Consider the following 15,933-nt stretch of genomic DNA (forward strand, 5'->3'; position numbering starts at 1 on the left):
AAAAAAAATAGTTGTAAAAGGAAATAGATAGGTACCATTTATATACATTTTAACCTCAAAACAATAATATAACTTGTTGCATCAGTTTTTTGTCAGTAGGAATTCATTTTGCCATCTGAGCTTCTGTTGTTTAGTACTGAGAAACAAATCCACAAAAGCATAGACATCTCATCTCCAGTATCATGAAAGGATATGCATGAAAGGGCTGTTGAATAAATACTTGTAATATGATTAGTGTGAACCACAGTGAATGTTTTTTGTATCCATATATGTTTCACTAATTCTTACTCATCATTTACAACTTTTTAAATATGTAGCCAATGAAGAAATCTTAAAGTCAAGAATATTAACATTCACAATGGCACATCGCATGTATTTACAGTTAAAGAGTAGACTCGAACTTTAATAAAAATCACACTGACATCATTATGACTTTCAGTTGTGTCTACTAGTATAGTCTACTGAAATATTTCACTGTACAAACTGATTAAGATTAAAATAAGTGAAGAAATTAAAATTGATGTTCCTCTTTTGTTTCTGACAACTTTATCACATCATATATTTGGTGTAATGATAATGCATTTGAGATTAACCTTTATTTTTCACTTTTTATTAAACAGTGCTCTCTCTAATCTGCCACCTGTCCTGTTGTTTTCTCCATAGTTATCTGACGATGGTCGCTATGTCTTATTGTCAATCAGGGAGGGCTGTGATCCAGTCAACCGGCTCTGGTACTGTGACCTACAGCAGGAATCAAATGGTATCACTGGTAAGTTTTCTTTCAAATTACAAATAATTATTCCAGAAGCTCCATTTACAAGCACTGATTTTGATCTTCTAAATGATTTCTCAAAAAGCCTTCTTCCATTCTAGCACATCATCTCGTTTTTTATGTTTTTGTTTCAGTACTATTCCATAAAGTGAAGGAAAATTGAATGAAGCTAACTGTTGATTTGGGCCTTTTCTCTGTAGAGTGAGGTTAACCTAATTTTTTTGCACATGAGAGTGAAAATGTCCTAAGTATTACAGGGAAGCTGGCCTTTTGGTCCATAAAGCATTATCACTATCAGTGAAATCGTGCCAACTGCCACAGGAAAGTGGTATATTAAGCCAGTGAGAATTCACCAAATTAACAGGTGTATGCACAAAAGATCCTCAGTACTGAGCACATGTACAGTTACAGCTGCTTTAGCTTCCTGGGGCTTTATGCATCATGCTGGTAAACCTAGAACCAAAACTTGAAAAACTCATTGCCGTCGAGTTGGATCCAACTCATAGTGACCCCTCCTTGGGTTTCTGATACCAGTTCAAAACTAAGACTTACTCTTATGAAAAAAAATGTTCTCACCACCATTCTGAACCTTTAAAGCTTTTCAACTGGCACAATTCACTATGAGAAATTCCCACACCTAGAAACTATCAAAGACCTGGGGGCACCTAGAGAAATAGACTAAAGTAATTATACCATGTCTGGCTAATGTAAAATAAAAGTATTTTGAGATTGTAGATACAGATTTTCAAACCATACAACATTCAGTACTTTTTAAAAATAATTTACCTCCTATTTGTATCTAATCTATGTTACAGTATGAATATGCAAATATTTATGTCTGATTGGGAGTTGCATTATTTTTTAAACTTCTCTGGGCAAAGGTCACATCGTAACATTCTTAGACACTATGGAGCATTATGTACACATAATACATGCTACAGTCACCATCTGCTATTGTCATGTTAAATACATACCATTATAATGTTACGTTTTGTTTGTTTTCTGTCAAGGGAAAAAAAAGGGAGATACCCCTTTTGGTCCTAGAGAATGGCATCAGCCCCATCAATGTTCACACTCTGTGATAGGAGCAAACCACCACTCAAGTATTACTCCTTTGAGTTGCAAGTCTGATTGACATAGAACTAAGCAAACCTCTTAAAAGTGAATCTAAAATTAACAGTGACAGCAGATATCACGGTGCTCTTACCATGCACATGTTCTTGTGTGTTTCTAAGATGGTGGAAAAGACTTTGCCTTTTTGCAATTTATTATAAATTCTGGTTACAGTGTCCGGTCTGAAGAAAGTACTTTTCTATTTGTTACTTTACTGTTTCTAAATTAGTAGGTGGGACTGTAGTATTAAAAGATACAAATTAACTTTGATTTTGTTTTGCTTAATTTGCCCTCAGTCCAGAGAAGAAAACATGATCGGCATATTTACTTACTGATCTGCTGTTGCTGTGTCCTCTTTAACAATAGACAGTGAAGCACTGAATGAGACGGACAAGGGCCAGCAAAACTCAAGGACACTTTCTCTGTTTGCTGAGATTACCACCCGGCATCATTTCCTTGCTAGTTCCTTACCCTCTTCCCCATTTTTAATGTCCTTTTTAAACTAAAGGGAAGAACAGTTTATATTTAACTTAAATGTTAAGTGAGCTTCTTAACCGAAATATTAGATGAGCTAGACCTGAATTTGAAACCTCTAATTTTATATTAGAGGTTTTCTGCTATGATTTTTATCTTTTTTTTTTTTTTCTCTTGAAGACAGGATGAATTATCAGCATTTTTTCATGTAAACTAATTATTTTTAGGTTGTCACTAAATAGCCTTTCTTGTGAACTAAGTAATTCATTCAGATAGCCTCTTTTCTAGCATTTCTGTAATCTCTTTTCTAACAATTTTCTAATTATTTCTGTCTCTTAAGCAAACCTTGAGAGGTCAGCCATGCACAGTTTAAAATGAGAAGCAGAAAAAAGTTGCCAAAGGTAATTTTACATGGTAGAAAAAGGCAGGACAAAGAGAAAACAAAACTACATAAATCAAGGAATGGAAAAGCACTCTTGTCGTTGAATTTTGAATTTACATTCTCTGACTAGCCGGCCATCCTCCTGCTTGCTTCTCCAGGAGCATGATTTCTCTCTTGTCCTTTGCCTTTTGGTGGAGAATCTAAACCCTGCCATTTACATTTGCAGTATTTTACTTAAGAATAATATCAATACATTGATTAAAAATTATGGACCATATCCTCCTTTCCATAGTAACTGCATTTGAAGCTGTTGGTTTCTCCTTTCTGAACAGGCGGTTCCCATGGTTCACCTCACTCAGCATCACATAGAAATGGCATATCATCTGTGCCTTTGCAGTTTGTATAGTTTTTCAACTATTTAAAATAATTAAGCAGGCCTTCTCCAAAGAATACTGTATCCCTCATTCCATTGGTTACCAGAGAAATGTGGTGAATCACTCTCTTCTTGTCTCAGGGGTAAGAGGATCTCTTTTCCATAATTTATCACACCTCCTCAGTCTTTTGGACAACTCAAATTAGTTTTCTTTCTTTCTTTCTTTCTTTCTGTAGGTCCCTGGGTGTCACAAATGGTTTGCTCTCAGCTACAAAGCAAAAGTTTGGTGGTTCAAATCTACCCAGGGGTGCCAAGGAAGAAAGGCATGGCTACTTCTATAAGATTACAGCCCAGAAAACCCTGTGTAATGTGGTTTACTCTGAAACACATGGGATCGCCATGAGTCAGAATCATCTCAACAGCAGTTGGTTTGGGTTTTTGGATTTTCTCTCTACAGCTGTTCCTTCTGCTCCTTTCCCCTACTCAGATTTCTTCTTCTCTCCATACAGAAGGTAGAAACACTTTGTATAAGGCTGTACGAGCTGCAGGAGGGCCTTGTCTGCCTTGTTCTCTGCAGTGTCCTCACACCTAGAACAGTGCCTCACATACTCAGGAGGTGCACATTGTCTATGTCTTGAATGACTTTGCTTGTCCCTTTAGGAATCTCTGTGCTCAGGTGGCCCTCCCTGATAAGCCATCTTCCATGTGGAACTTTGAAATCAAAAGTGCAGAGGTATCAGGGCACCATTAAGAATACCAGGCTAGCATGACATTTTATTAGTTCTGCTGTAGAAAAGGCAGCTGGGTCTTGACTCTGATGCTTAATGTGATTTATGTGTGGATTTTTTTAGTTATACTTTCTGTGCTTTTCTAAGTCAAAATTATTTCTTTTTAATTATGTGGAACAGACAGGTATTGGTGACCCACTTGGTGCCAGGCACTGTGTTAGGTGATATGGTAATAACAGCAGGTTGTCCCTGACCTTAGCATGCTCCCCACCTGATGGACAGATAGACATGGAGATTAATAATGCACTGTCCCTAGGCAGGGTCACAGTTGTGGTGACCCAACACATAGACATAGCTCAGAATTATGACATCTCTGGGGTGTGAGCACTCTAGACTCTTAGCTCCCTCCTTCTCATCTCCTTTGTCTTTCCCTTTTTTGTTACTTTTTTTCTTGCTTGTTCCCTTTTTTCCTTGTTTCTTTTTCTTCTTGTAGAAGGTAAGATAGGTTTTTACCTTCTTTTTAGAACAATTAGCAATAAAAGAGAAACTGACTGCTTGCCCCTAATTTAAAATTATATCAGGTTTTTAAATAGAAATAATCACTAGTAGAGTGAAAAGAACTATAAACAAGGTAAAATCCTTATTGTTAGTAACTTAACATCTTTCTTCACTGTTGTTGTTAGCTGCCATGGAGTTGACTCCAACTCATGGCGACTTTATGGATAACTGAACAAAACGTTCATTGCCAGGTCCTGGGCCATCCTCATGTTTGTCAGCGTGTTCGAATCCATTGTTGCAGCTCTTGTGCCAAAACATGTCACCAAAGGTCTTCCTCCAGTCTCCCTCAGGTCTCCCTTGCCCTTGTTGGCCCTATACATGATTTCCTCCTCCAGTGATTGATGCCACCTGATGAAGTATCATAGCAAGCAAGTCAGTGTTCTGCTGTGATCCATAAGCTTTTCATGGACTAATTTAGCGGTAGATTTAGTAGTAGCTAATTTAGAAGTAGAATGTCAGGCCTTTCTTCTTAGTCTGTCTTATTCTGGAAGTGCTACTGGAGCCTGTCCACCATAAATGACTCTACTGCTATTTAAAATACTGGTGACATAACTCCAGTATTGCAGCAATGTACAACTTACCACAGTACAACACACTGACAGACAAGTGGTGGTTCTTTACTCTAGCCATCCTTAGAGTGAGCCCTTTGGGTCTTTGCTAATTTAATAGCATTCAGGAAGGGCCTTGGCAGGGAGTGGTGATGCTGATATATTGATTTTGTTGTTATTGCTTACATAACAAGTTAGTTTCCTATTCAATAGTTTATAACAAATTGTTCTGTGGCATTGGTGCTGTCCCAGTGATGTTTCAGCACTCTCCCCATTTCCACCCTGCCTTCCCTGTTTCTATCCCTCTAGTTTCCCTGACCCTTTGTGTCTCATTTTTGCTTTTGGGCAAAAGTTAGCCATCTGGTCTCCTGTAGTTGATTGTTTTAAGGAACACATCCCTCACTGGTGTTATTATTTATTTTATAGACCAGTGTATTATTTGGCTGAAAGATGACCTCTGGAAGTGGATTAAGTTCCAGATTAAAAGGGTGTCTTAGGGTGATAGTCTTGGGGGTTCCTCCATTCTCTATCAGTCTAGTAAGTCTGGCCTTTTTCTTATGAATTTGAGTTTTTCTCTTTATTCTATGTTTTTTCTTGCTCTATCCAGCACTTTCTGTTGTGTCCCTGGTCAGAGCAGTTGGTGGTAGTGGTAGCCAGGCACCATCTAGTTCTTCCAGTCTCAGGCTGGAAGAGGCTGTGGTTCATGTGGGCCATTAGACTAATTACTTCCTTGAGTCTTTGGTTTCCTTCACTCTCCTTTGCTCCAGATGGGAAGAGACCAATAGTTGTAGCTTAGATGGCCACTCTCAAGTTTTTAAGACCCCAGATACTACTCATCAGATTAGGGTATAGAATATTATGCACTATATTATGTCAGTTGACCTAGATGATGTACTGATTTTTGTAAGCAAATAGCAGCTTTCCCTCTCCCTCACCTAGACTTCACTAACCTATTTTTCTGCTTTTTCCTTTTTGGCTAAGAGTTAGATCATTTTAGATTGATGAAATGTTCAACTCTCACCATGTCTTCATTTAAATGCTATTGTATCATTAAGGTAAATTGGCTTTCTCCTGAATAAAAATTAATCTACAATACATGATGGCACATAACTATAAAATGAAACTTGGTATTTGTTGGACCCTTAAATTGTTCATTCAGCTCTCTGGCTAACATAAGGCAGATGATCTCTTGTCTTTAAGTAACTGAGACAATATTGACTCCTTTGTCATGCCTGGTGGGCTGAGCCTTCTTTGGGGGTAGTGTAGAAAAGGGGAGATAAACATTCCAGAATCTTTAAAACAGATCATTTTCCCAAAGCTTAGCAAAGTCATCATTGTGTTAAAAGCCAGGCCAAAAGGGGAGGAGGGATCCTATGAAAGATAAAGAGTTGTTAGAAAGTGCTGTGTGTTCCAGAATAGGAATGCAAAAAAAAAAAAAAAACCAGAACTAGAACACCAAAAACCCAAACCAAACCCACTGCCTTCAAGTCAATTCTGACTTACAGCAACCCCCACTGGATTTCCAAGGCTGTGAATCTTTATGGAACTAGATTGCCTCATCTTCCTTCTGTGGAGCAGCTTTTGGGTTTGAAGTGCTGACATTCTGGTTAACAGCCAGATGTCTTACAAAACAGTATAAAATAACAAGTAAAAGGTGAATTTTGAGGTAAAGTAAAAAGTACCAGTATAAAATTAGTATTAGTAGTAATTTTATACTGGTACTTATTATTTTACTTGAGAATTCATTTTTTGAGCTTTTTCTGGAATATGATTGTATGCCATGAGAGATGGAAATTGATCTTAAAAATTGAGTTAGCCAATCACACTGTTCAGAGAACCCACAAGTAGTTTCTCTTTATCATTTGAAGAACTCTGGGTTTATTTGGAATAATAGTAAGCATTGTTTATTTAGCATTTTCTGTGTGCCACGTTCTGAGCTACAAATATAGATAATTTCATTCAATTTTCATATTACTATTATTGACCCCAGGAAACTTACACTGGTGGTCACTTAGCTTTCCTAAGGCTATTTAAAGGTTTAGACACATGACAGGTTAACTTCCGAGCACATGATCTAACCTTTATCACGTGGCAAAGTGTGATGGAAGGCAGTCATTCGGGTCCAAGACAACAGTCTTCTGCCCCCTTCAACATCAGAACGTGATTCACATTTTGCGTCTATTACCCTGTTACTTGTAAAGCCCTTAGTGTTTTATAAAGTATAAAAGCACTTTATCTTATATTGCCAGAGAACTTACAAAACATTTTTCTATGAAAATGGTTAATATCTTTAATGATTTTCAGTGAAAATAATGGGTAAAAGCATAAAATGACTTAAACTAATCCTCACTCAGTAAACAAATCATTCCCCACCAAGAAGCAGGTTTATAAAAAGTCATATTAACTTTAATGAGGAATGGTTCAAGAATTGAATTGTGTTGGCTTTGAATAATGCTACTTACAGACAAAGGACCTCAGAAAAGGTAGGCAAAAATGAAATGGTTAAAGAGTTTAGCCATTCTCTTTTTGAAAAGTAATTTTCCTCTTTTCCAGTTGAATCAACAGTGTTCTAACTTGTGAATTGCAAATATGAATGAGGCTCATTGTTTACCTGAAAAACCTTTTATTTTGAATTATTTCTTGGCCAAAGCCTTGAGGAGCAAGGGTATCAGGACAGCAAAAGGATTTCATGGGCTTCTCCTTGGAAGGCCTGTACTTTGAACAATTTTTCAAATTTTATAACTGGATTTGTGTAACTCTAGCCACATTCTTTATTCTGAATGAACTTAGGAAGTATGTGCTCATGGCAAAGGTTAATGCTTCAGAGTTTGGTGATGGATAATGACCAACCAGAAACTATTTTGTTTTTTAGTGATCGGTGGAGCTGGATTATTTGAACAAGTGTTTAAATGAATTATTTAAACATCTTCAGGCTCACCCGACTGTACAGTGGTACTGAAGGATATTTCTATTGTATTTGGTCTTTGATGGATGCTTGGGTGACTGTTTAGTTAGTCATAATAAATGCCACTGGCTGCAGGACCTTTTCAGAAAGAAGCTGTAAGAGGGTTACATTGAGAAATAAAGGTTTCACATCAGGAAATGCTTTGTTGTCAAGGGAACATTTAAGGAATCTGACATTTTGCTGAACTAAGATTTTGTGTGTACCAGTGTCATAGTCCAGAAAGTTTTGTTATATCATTCTTATCTTTAAAAAAAAAAATGTACCTTTCCAATTCTTATTTCTGATTATTTGGCAATTTTGCATTGCCAGATAATTTTTTTAAGCTTAAATTGTTACTCTGTTTAAGGAATGATTTGTTTTCCTTTTAAGCCATTCTTGGTGGCGTAGTGCCTAAGGCGTTTGACTGCTAGCCAGAAGGCTGGTGGTTCAGACCCACCAGTCACTCCTCAGAAGGAAGGTTGGGCAATCTACTTCCATAATGATAATGTCTCGGAAACACAAGGAGGGTTCGCTATAAGCTGGATCCAACTCGATGGCAGTGCATTGCATTTTTGTTGCATTTATGTAAGTTGAGATACAGTTACCTGTGAGTGGATCACCTGCTTACTAATCTTTTGGGGTTGGCAGTTTGTCACTGAAACTAGCATCATTATATCTCAGATGCAGAGTTTAGCCTTTTGTAAAAATTAACTGTTCCCAAGAGCTTGGCAGATTGTATACTCTGATTAGCCTTTTAATTGAAACAACTGAAATGCTATAAAAAGTTTATTGTAAGTAAATTGTCAGGTACAAGAGAAGGGAAAACATAGAGGGCAAAGACAAAATGAAAGCAGGAATCTTGAGATGTAAGCTGGATTGTCCCTGAATGTTTCTTCTGAAAGTTGGAGGTAGGGCTTCCTTTTGATGGCTGCCCCAGGAAGGTAGGGTAGTAGATATAGGAGCTCTGGTGGCATAGTGCCTAAGGCATTTTACTGCTCACCAGAAGGCTGGCAGATCATACCCACCAGCCACTCATTGGAAGGAAGACTGGACAATCTACTTCCATAGAGATACTGCCTGATAAACCCAAGGAGGGATCACTATGAGTCAGATCTGACTCAATGGCAGTGAGTTTGTTTTTTGGCTTAGAATCCTATAAGGTAGAATATCTAATGAGAGATGGTCATGGTGTAAGGATGATTGAGAAATAAACCTACCAGTGATGAGGGGTGCTAATGCAAGAGGAAGGTACAGTAAGGAAACCCAGCCATCTTTACTTTGGGACTATTGGGTTAAGGGAAGGCAGCACATGAATTCTCCTCCTAAAACATAAGGAAAGCTGAACTTCACATGGGTTCAGGTTGAATTGATTATGCCCATGAAGTCCAAAGATCCTCTTGCCGAGAATTTCATTTAAAGTGCTGCTTGGTTGGCTGAATCTCAGGAGGCTAACAGAAGCAAATACAAATCCTCTCTGGCAGAGCACAGGTTCAACCCAGGCCTTAAAAATACCCACACATGTTTCAAGAGAAGTCAGCAGTTCATAGTCAAAACTCATAAATGCAGAATCTTGAGAAATTCACCAGCATGAGAAATTGAGCTAGCAGAAATACCAGCAAATGAAATTAGACTCCTAGTGTACAATAAATATATTTAACTTTTTTTAAAAAAATAAAGGATGTGGTTGTTGTTGCTGCTAGGTGCCATCGAGCTGATTTTTGACTAATAGCAACGACCCCTGAGACAGAGTAGAACAGAGTAGAAAGACAGGTCTTTTTCCCACAGAGCCGCTGGGTGGATTCAAACACCAGCCCTTTGGTTAGCAGCTGAGTGCTTAACAATTATGCCACCAGGACTCCTAATTAGTGTGATAAAACTTTAAAAAAAGAAGAAGCTTGGAAACATATGCAGGAAATAAGATCATGTAACGAATCACTGAATAGATTTGGAAAAGGACTAAGTAGAACTTACAGAAATCAAATCTATAACCACTAACATTAAAAATTTTAGCTTTTAGGTAAAAGAGGAGATTAGACACAGTTGACGAGAAAATTAACGAATGAACTATAGATGCAAGGAAATTACCTAGAATGCTGCCTTAAGAGATGGAAAACATAAGAGTTTAAGAGATATGGAGAAGAACTCAGAGGGGGATCTATGTAGGAGATCCTGGATAGAGAGGGAGAACTATGTGAAACAAAACTCAAAATCATTTGGAAAAAAGGGGGGGGGGCGGCAAGTTTGCTGGTCTGATAGATCATGGTGGAACCACTGAGACTATGGCCCCTAGGTGCCCTTCAGGTCTGGAATTGAGCCCACACCTGTGGCTTCCAGCCAAACAAAAGACAGGCATATGGGTTGAACATTTACCTGAGGTAGATACACTCCTTGGAGAGAACAATCATGGGAGAATGAAGGGCTGTTTCTGCACAGGAAGACAGTTCAGGGGGCAGGAATGCATGGAGGGATGGACACAGGGAAGAGGTAACTATGGAGAGGAAGTGGGAGGGGAGCTGTTGCATTGTGGTAAACTGTGGTCAATGTCATGAGACAAAGTGTATGTGAACTGCTGTATGGAAAGTGAATTTGCTCTATAAATTTTCACCCAAATCACAATTAAAAAAAAGATACAGAGAAGAGCAAACTTTTTCCAGAAGTTGTAAACTACATAATTGGGACCAACCATTCTGCAGAAGACTACTAGAAAAGCTTGGGGGAAAATACTCATTTGAAGACTTCACAGAGCTAATCAGGAAGTGACTAATAATTAGTCCAAGTTATCACCATGAGAATGATGTGACTGTCTTAATACCAAAGCAGACTTTAAAACAAAAAGCATTATGACAAAGAAAACTTCATAAAGTTTCATTTAGTTTTATTTGCTAATAATAATTCTAAAGTTGCATGTCTAATAGCATGATGTTAAACTATAAGAAGCAACAATTAACAGAAATACAAGTAAAAATGGAAAAATTCAGAATTATAGAAGAAGATTTTTATATACCTTTCTCTGACTGATAGACCAAGTGGCCAAAAAAATTAGTAAAGATGTAGATTGAACAATGTGATTAACAAGTGACTCAGTAGACTTATTTATCATGTCGTACTCAATGGGTAAAGAATGCATGTTCTTTTCAGTTCCACACAGGAACATTTTTAAGTTGTTTTTTTTTAAACTGGGCTATCAAGCTTGTCTCAAATTTAAAAGGATTGAAATCATGCAAAGTATGTTCTTTGGGCATGATAGGATTTAACTAGAAAACTCTAACAATAACCAGAGGATAAATACTCTCATAAACATCTCAAGTGAAAGAAACCAGATAGAAAAGAAAAAAAAAAAAATGTGTTTGTATGATTTATTATATGTGAAGTTCAAAAATGAGGCAAAACTAGACTGTAGTATTTCTATATGCATATAAAAGCAGAAGTACAAAAGAAAAGCAAACAAGTGCTTACCATGAGAGCCAGTGACTACCTTCAGGAGGAAGAGGCCCTGGTAGTGTAGTGCCTAAGGCACTTGACTGCTAACCAGAGGCTGGTGGTTCAAACCCATCAGCCAGTCCTCGGAAGGAAGATGGGGCGATCTACTTCCATAGTGATACTGCCTGGGAAACCCAAAGAGGGCTCACTATGAGTTGGGTCTGACTGGACAGCACTTAACAACAACAACCACCTTCAGGAGAAGGGTGGAGGAGGAATGCATTCCTTCCCCTCATTCTTTTCTAAAGAATTTATAGATTGCCCTTTCATATTTATTCTTCCCAATGAACTTACAATGATGTCAAACTCCTTGAAAGTCTCATTTAGATTTTGATTGGAATTGTGTAAGTTTTAGATTTCCTCTGGGGTATTTTGCATTTTTGAGATATTTAGTCATCCCATCTAGAGATATGGTTTGTGTTTCTAGTTATTCTGGGAGTCAGAATCAACTCAATGGCAGTGGGTTTGGGTTTTGGTTAAAAAAAAAAAAAAAGATCAGAGCTTACTTTATATAGACTCCACTTTCTTGTTAAGTGCATTCCAAACTATTTTATTACTTTTGCTTCTTTTGTAAATGAGGTTTTTTGTTTTGTTTTGTTTTCCATGTTTTCTAACTGAGTATTGCTGGTAGGTAGAAAAACTATTGGCTTTTTTTTTTTTTAGCTGCTTATGTTATTATTAGTTTTAATTCCATTCCTTTATTTTAAAGTAATATCTGTTGAATTTTTGTGTGTGTGAGGAACTAGTGAGTACTTTATAATAATTTTCACATTTACATACTATTTTCTGTTTACAGTTGAGAAAATGAAGCTTAGGGAAGCTAGCTCAGGGTCACACAACTCAGTAGGAATAGGGCTGGGGTTTTAATCAGATATGTCTGACCACAAAATTCACTCTCTCTCTACCATGGGATTATATTTTCCCTGATACATTTAATTCAACAACAAATTATATAAAGATATGCTATTAAGATCTATGAGATAATGAGTATAAAATGGCTTTGAAAGATTGAAGGAATATAAATGAACTATCCAAATTAATGTAGCAATTTTGCTGTGAAATTGAAAGTAGTAGATGATTGGAGAATAGCAAGGCCTGGCATTGCTTTCCATTAGTTTAGAAGTCATAAAACTTTCTTGTTTATAAAACTTTCCAGGTATTCTCTGAACATTGATGCCAGATATATAATATTGCGAAGAGAGATGTCCTCCCAGTAGGGTTTTACTTTTTTTCTGTTTTGCTTTCACTTCATATTTAAAAATGGCACTAGTTAGTCAAGACTTTTTATAGTGATAGTTCCCAAGCAATTATTAGGACTAAAGGTCTGGAAAGTGTTTTTCCTTTCATTCAACACCAACTTTATTTTTCACCTTTGAAATACCTACCCCTCTATTTAGGTGCTGAATATGAAATAGTGAATAAAAAAGACAAATACTAAACAAACTAAGTACATGAGTGTGTCTTGAGAGAGAGGTGCTATGAAGAAATAAACTAAGTACCAATTAGAAGTAACTAGCCATTTGAGGGTAGACCAGGCAGAAGAAATAGCCTGTGTCAAAACCCTGAAGCATATAAGAAATCTAACAAAGGCCAGTACTACTCAAGGCCTGGGTGAAGTGAGAGTTGGAACAAGCTCAAGTTGGCTAAGTAGGCAAGGACTGAAACATGCAGGAAGATGGAGGCCATGAAAAGGAATTTGAATTTTACTCAAAGTGTAATGGAAAAGTCATTGAAGATTTCTGAGAAGGGCACTAACATAAACCAATTTCGGATGTTAAACATTGTAGTGGCTGCTATGTTGTGGCAATCAAGAGTGGCTGCCTGAAGAGCTAATGCTGTCGATCAGGTTTGTCAGCTTCAGCACCACTGACATTTTGGCTAAGTCAGTCTTTGTTGCTGGAGGCTGTCCTGTGTTTAACAGCATCCCTGGCCTCTAACCACTAGATGCCAGTGGCACCCCTTACCCCCAATTATGAGAATCAAAAATGTCTCCAACTGTTGCCGAATACCTTTTGGGGTACAAATCACCCCTGGTCAATAACCACTGCTGTAGTCCAGGAGGGAATGGTGAGATAGTGGTAGAAGTAGAAAGAAGTCACAGATTTGAAGACTCAAAGACTCTTCTGCTCAGGTCAAAAAGGTAGCACAGTGGCTAAGGCACTTGACTGCTAACCAGAAGGCTGGCGGTTCAAACCCACCAGCCACTCCTCAGAAGGAAGATGGGGCAATCTACTTCTGTAGTGATATTGCCTCAGAAACCCAAGGAGGGGTCGCTATGAGTCGGGTCCAACTCGACGGCACATAACAACAACAACAGATACATGGGGTGGTGGACCAGAGGAAGAGATCCTTCATTTCCCCCTCATTGCCAGAGTTCTCAAGGCTCCTTAGCATTTAACACAAAACTTTTAATTCACCCACAACTTGTTCTCAGATCTTCCAAATATCTCTACTTTGTGATCTAAACAGATAGATAAGATTCTACCTCCTCCTATCGTCCCCTCCTCAAAAAAAAAAAAAAACTTTTAAACATTGGAGAAGTGATAAGAATGCTTGATGTTTTACCAGGAATTCTGAAATGGGTGAAGCTGATAGACAACTTTGATGCAGAATATGACTACGTAACCAATGAGGGGACAGTGTTTACATTCAAGACAAATCGCCATTCTCCCAACTACCACCTGATCAACATCGACTTCATGGATCCTGATGAGTCTAAGTGGAAAGTGCTTGTCCCTGAACATGAGAAAGATGTGTTAGGTAAGATTACATGTTACCTGAAAATTGTACATTTGGTTTTAGTAAGATTGTCAAGAAGTTGGTACATCTCTCATTCTCTGACAATCAATTACAAAGTTAAGAACTTTGAACTTCTAATCATTGAGAAAAGTGTCCAGATAGTGCAACCAAGTGTTTACTGTATGATAACTTTGTAGCTTAGTATGATACCATGTAGCAATGCAGGGTCTTCATAAAAATTGTGAAGGTATGAATACAGACTTTCAAAGGACCTGCTTTGTAAAAAATTATCAGTCATCTTTGTGTAGCTGTTGTCTGCTCATAATGACTGACATTCCATTTTTAAAACCATTTTGATTCAGCACCTTGTTGATTTTGAATAACTTTTAGCAGTTACAGTATACCCATTTTAGATCTGAAGGTGGATTTGCCTTCCTCTTATTAGGCAAGAGAATATTGTCAGAGTTAATTGAAACCCATTGTGAAGGCTGCTGTGTGCACTGAACTACATTAACCTCTTGAGAACTTCGGAAACAGTCTTGTTTCAGAGTGCCTTTAAGTTCTCTTTTATTTATTTGCTCTGTGATTTGATTAGAATAAAACTCATTAATTCTGCTAACAGCATTTTTGCACAAAAAGAGAAGTTAGACTTTAGGGCCAATGAAGAGTTGACTTGGAGGTAAACTTCTGCTGATAGGTTAAAATCTAGGACCATCCAAAAATGCAAAGGCCTTTCTCCCTTGACCCTGGAGAAAATGTTTGCTTGACACTCACCTCGGCCTCTGGGCATCTGGCTACCCTCCTCCACCCTTTTCTGTAGTGGGCATCTTCTCGCCCCTCTAACAAGTCCTATTGGACAAGAACTAAGACTACCTCTTTCCTGCTGTTTCCTGCAAAACCCACATCTGTAACCCTGAGTCAGCAGCTCATCCCTGACTGTACACCTAAAGCAGTTAGTCAGCTTTTTTTCCCCTCTACATGTTCCATTCACAGCCTCTTTAACTCCTCAGGTTTGGGTCAGGCAACATTGCTCTGCCTTGGGCTGGAGTTAGAAGGTAATGACACTGTCACACTCTCCACAGTGAGAAAAGGGCCTTACACTGTGGTCAGAGCTCTTTCAAAGGAAATCTCTTCAGTTGTCTCCTCAAAACCTTTCATTCACTTTCTGACTTCTGTTTACATCTGGAAAAAAGATCCACAAGTCATGGAATGGGTTTTTGGCCATTTGTTTCAACACCTTCATGTAAGAGATCTGTTTTGTTGACACTCTGGTAACTTTGTGCCTACCAAAATGAAGCCATACTACCCTTCCTAAAAGTGGTGGTGTTGTTTATTAGTTGCCATCAAATCAGCTCCACCTCATGGAGACCTTATGTATAACAGAACAAAATATTGCCTGGTCCTGCATTATCCTCACAGTTGGTATGTTTGAGCCCATTGTTGCAGCCACTGTGTGAATCCATATCATTGAGGAGGTTTTCCTCATTTTTATTGACCCTCTGCTTTACCAACCATGATGTTCTTCTCTAGCTGTTTGTCTTTCCTGATGATGTGTCCAAAGTAAACAAAACAAGGTCTCACTATCTTTGCTTCTAAGGGTGGTAATAGCCAGCAGTTACCAAATGCTTCTTTAGTGCCAGTCTCAGCACAGTTTCACATGCTTTGACCTTGTGCATTGGTATGTCCAAATGAGACTTTGGTAGCATGAGTCTTTGTGTTGGGTGCCCTGGGTATATTTTAGGCTGAAATTGTATTGTAAAAATGATTCTTTTATAGGGAGCTATCAAAGATATTGTAAATATTTCCCAAGACAGTGTAAATT

At 37.9% G+C, this 15,933-nt stretch overlaps 1 protein-coding gene across 1 annotated transcript in view; it reads left to right on the top strand.

Annotated features, from left to right (window-relative positions):
- LOC103196991 (prolyl endopeptidase) overlaps positions 1 to 15,933 on the top strand; it is a 193,429-nt gene that overhangs the window by 81,273 nt on the left and 96,223 nt on the right. Inside the window, exons 7-8 of the mRNA XM_042780943.1 lie at positions 664 to 769; positions 13,941 to 14,132. Of these exons, the coding sequence (XP_042636877.1) occupies positions 664 to 769; positions 13,941 to 14,132 (298 nt within the window). The remainder of the gene's footprint in view (positions 1 to 663; positions 770 to 13,940; positions 14,133 to 15,933) is intronic.

Source organism: Orycteropus afer, unplaced genomic scaffold, assembly GCF_000298275.1.
Source record: "Orycteropus afer afer isolate SDZICR_OR568_19922 unplaced genomic scaffold, OryAfe1.0 scaffold00072, whole genome shotgun sequence".
Lineage (NCBI taxonomy): Eukaryota > Metazoa > Chordata > Mammalia > Tubulidentata > Orycteropodidae > Orycteropus > Orycteropus afer.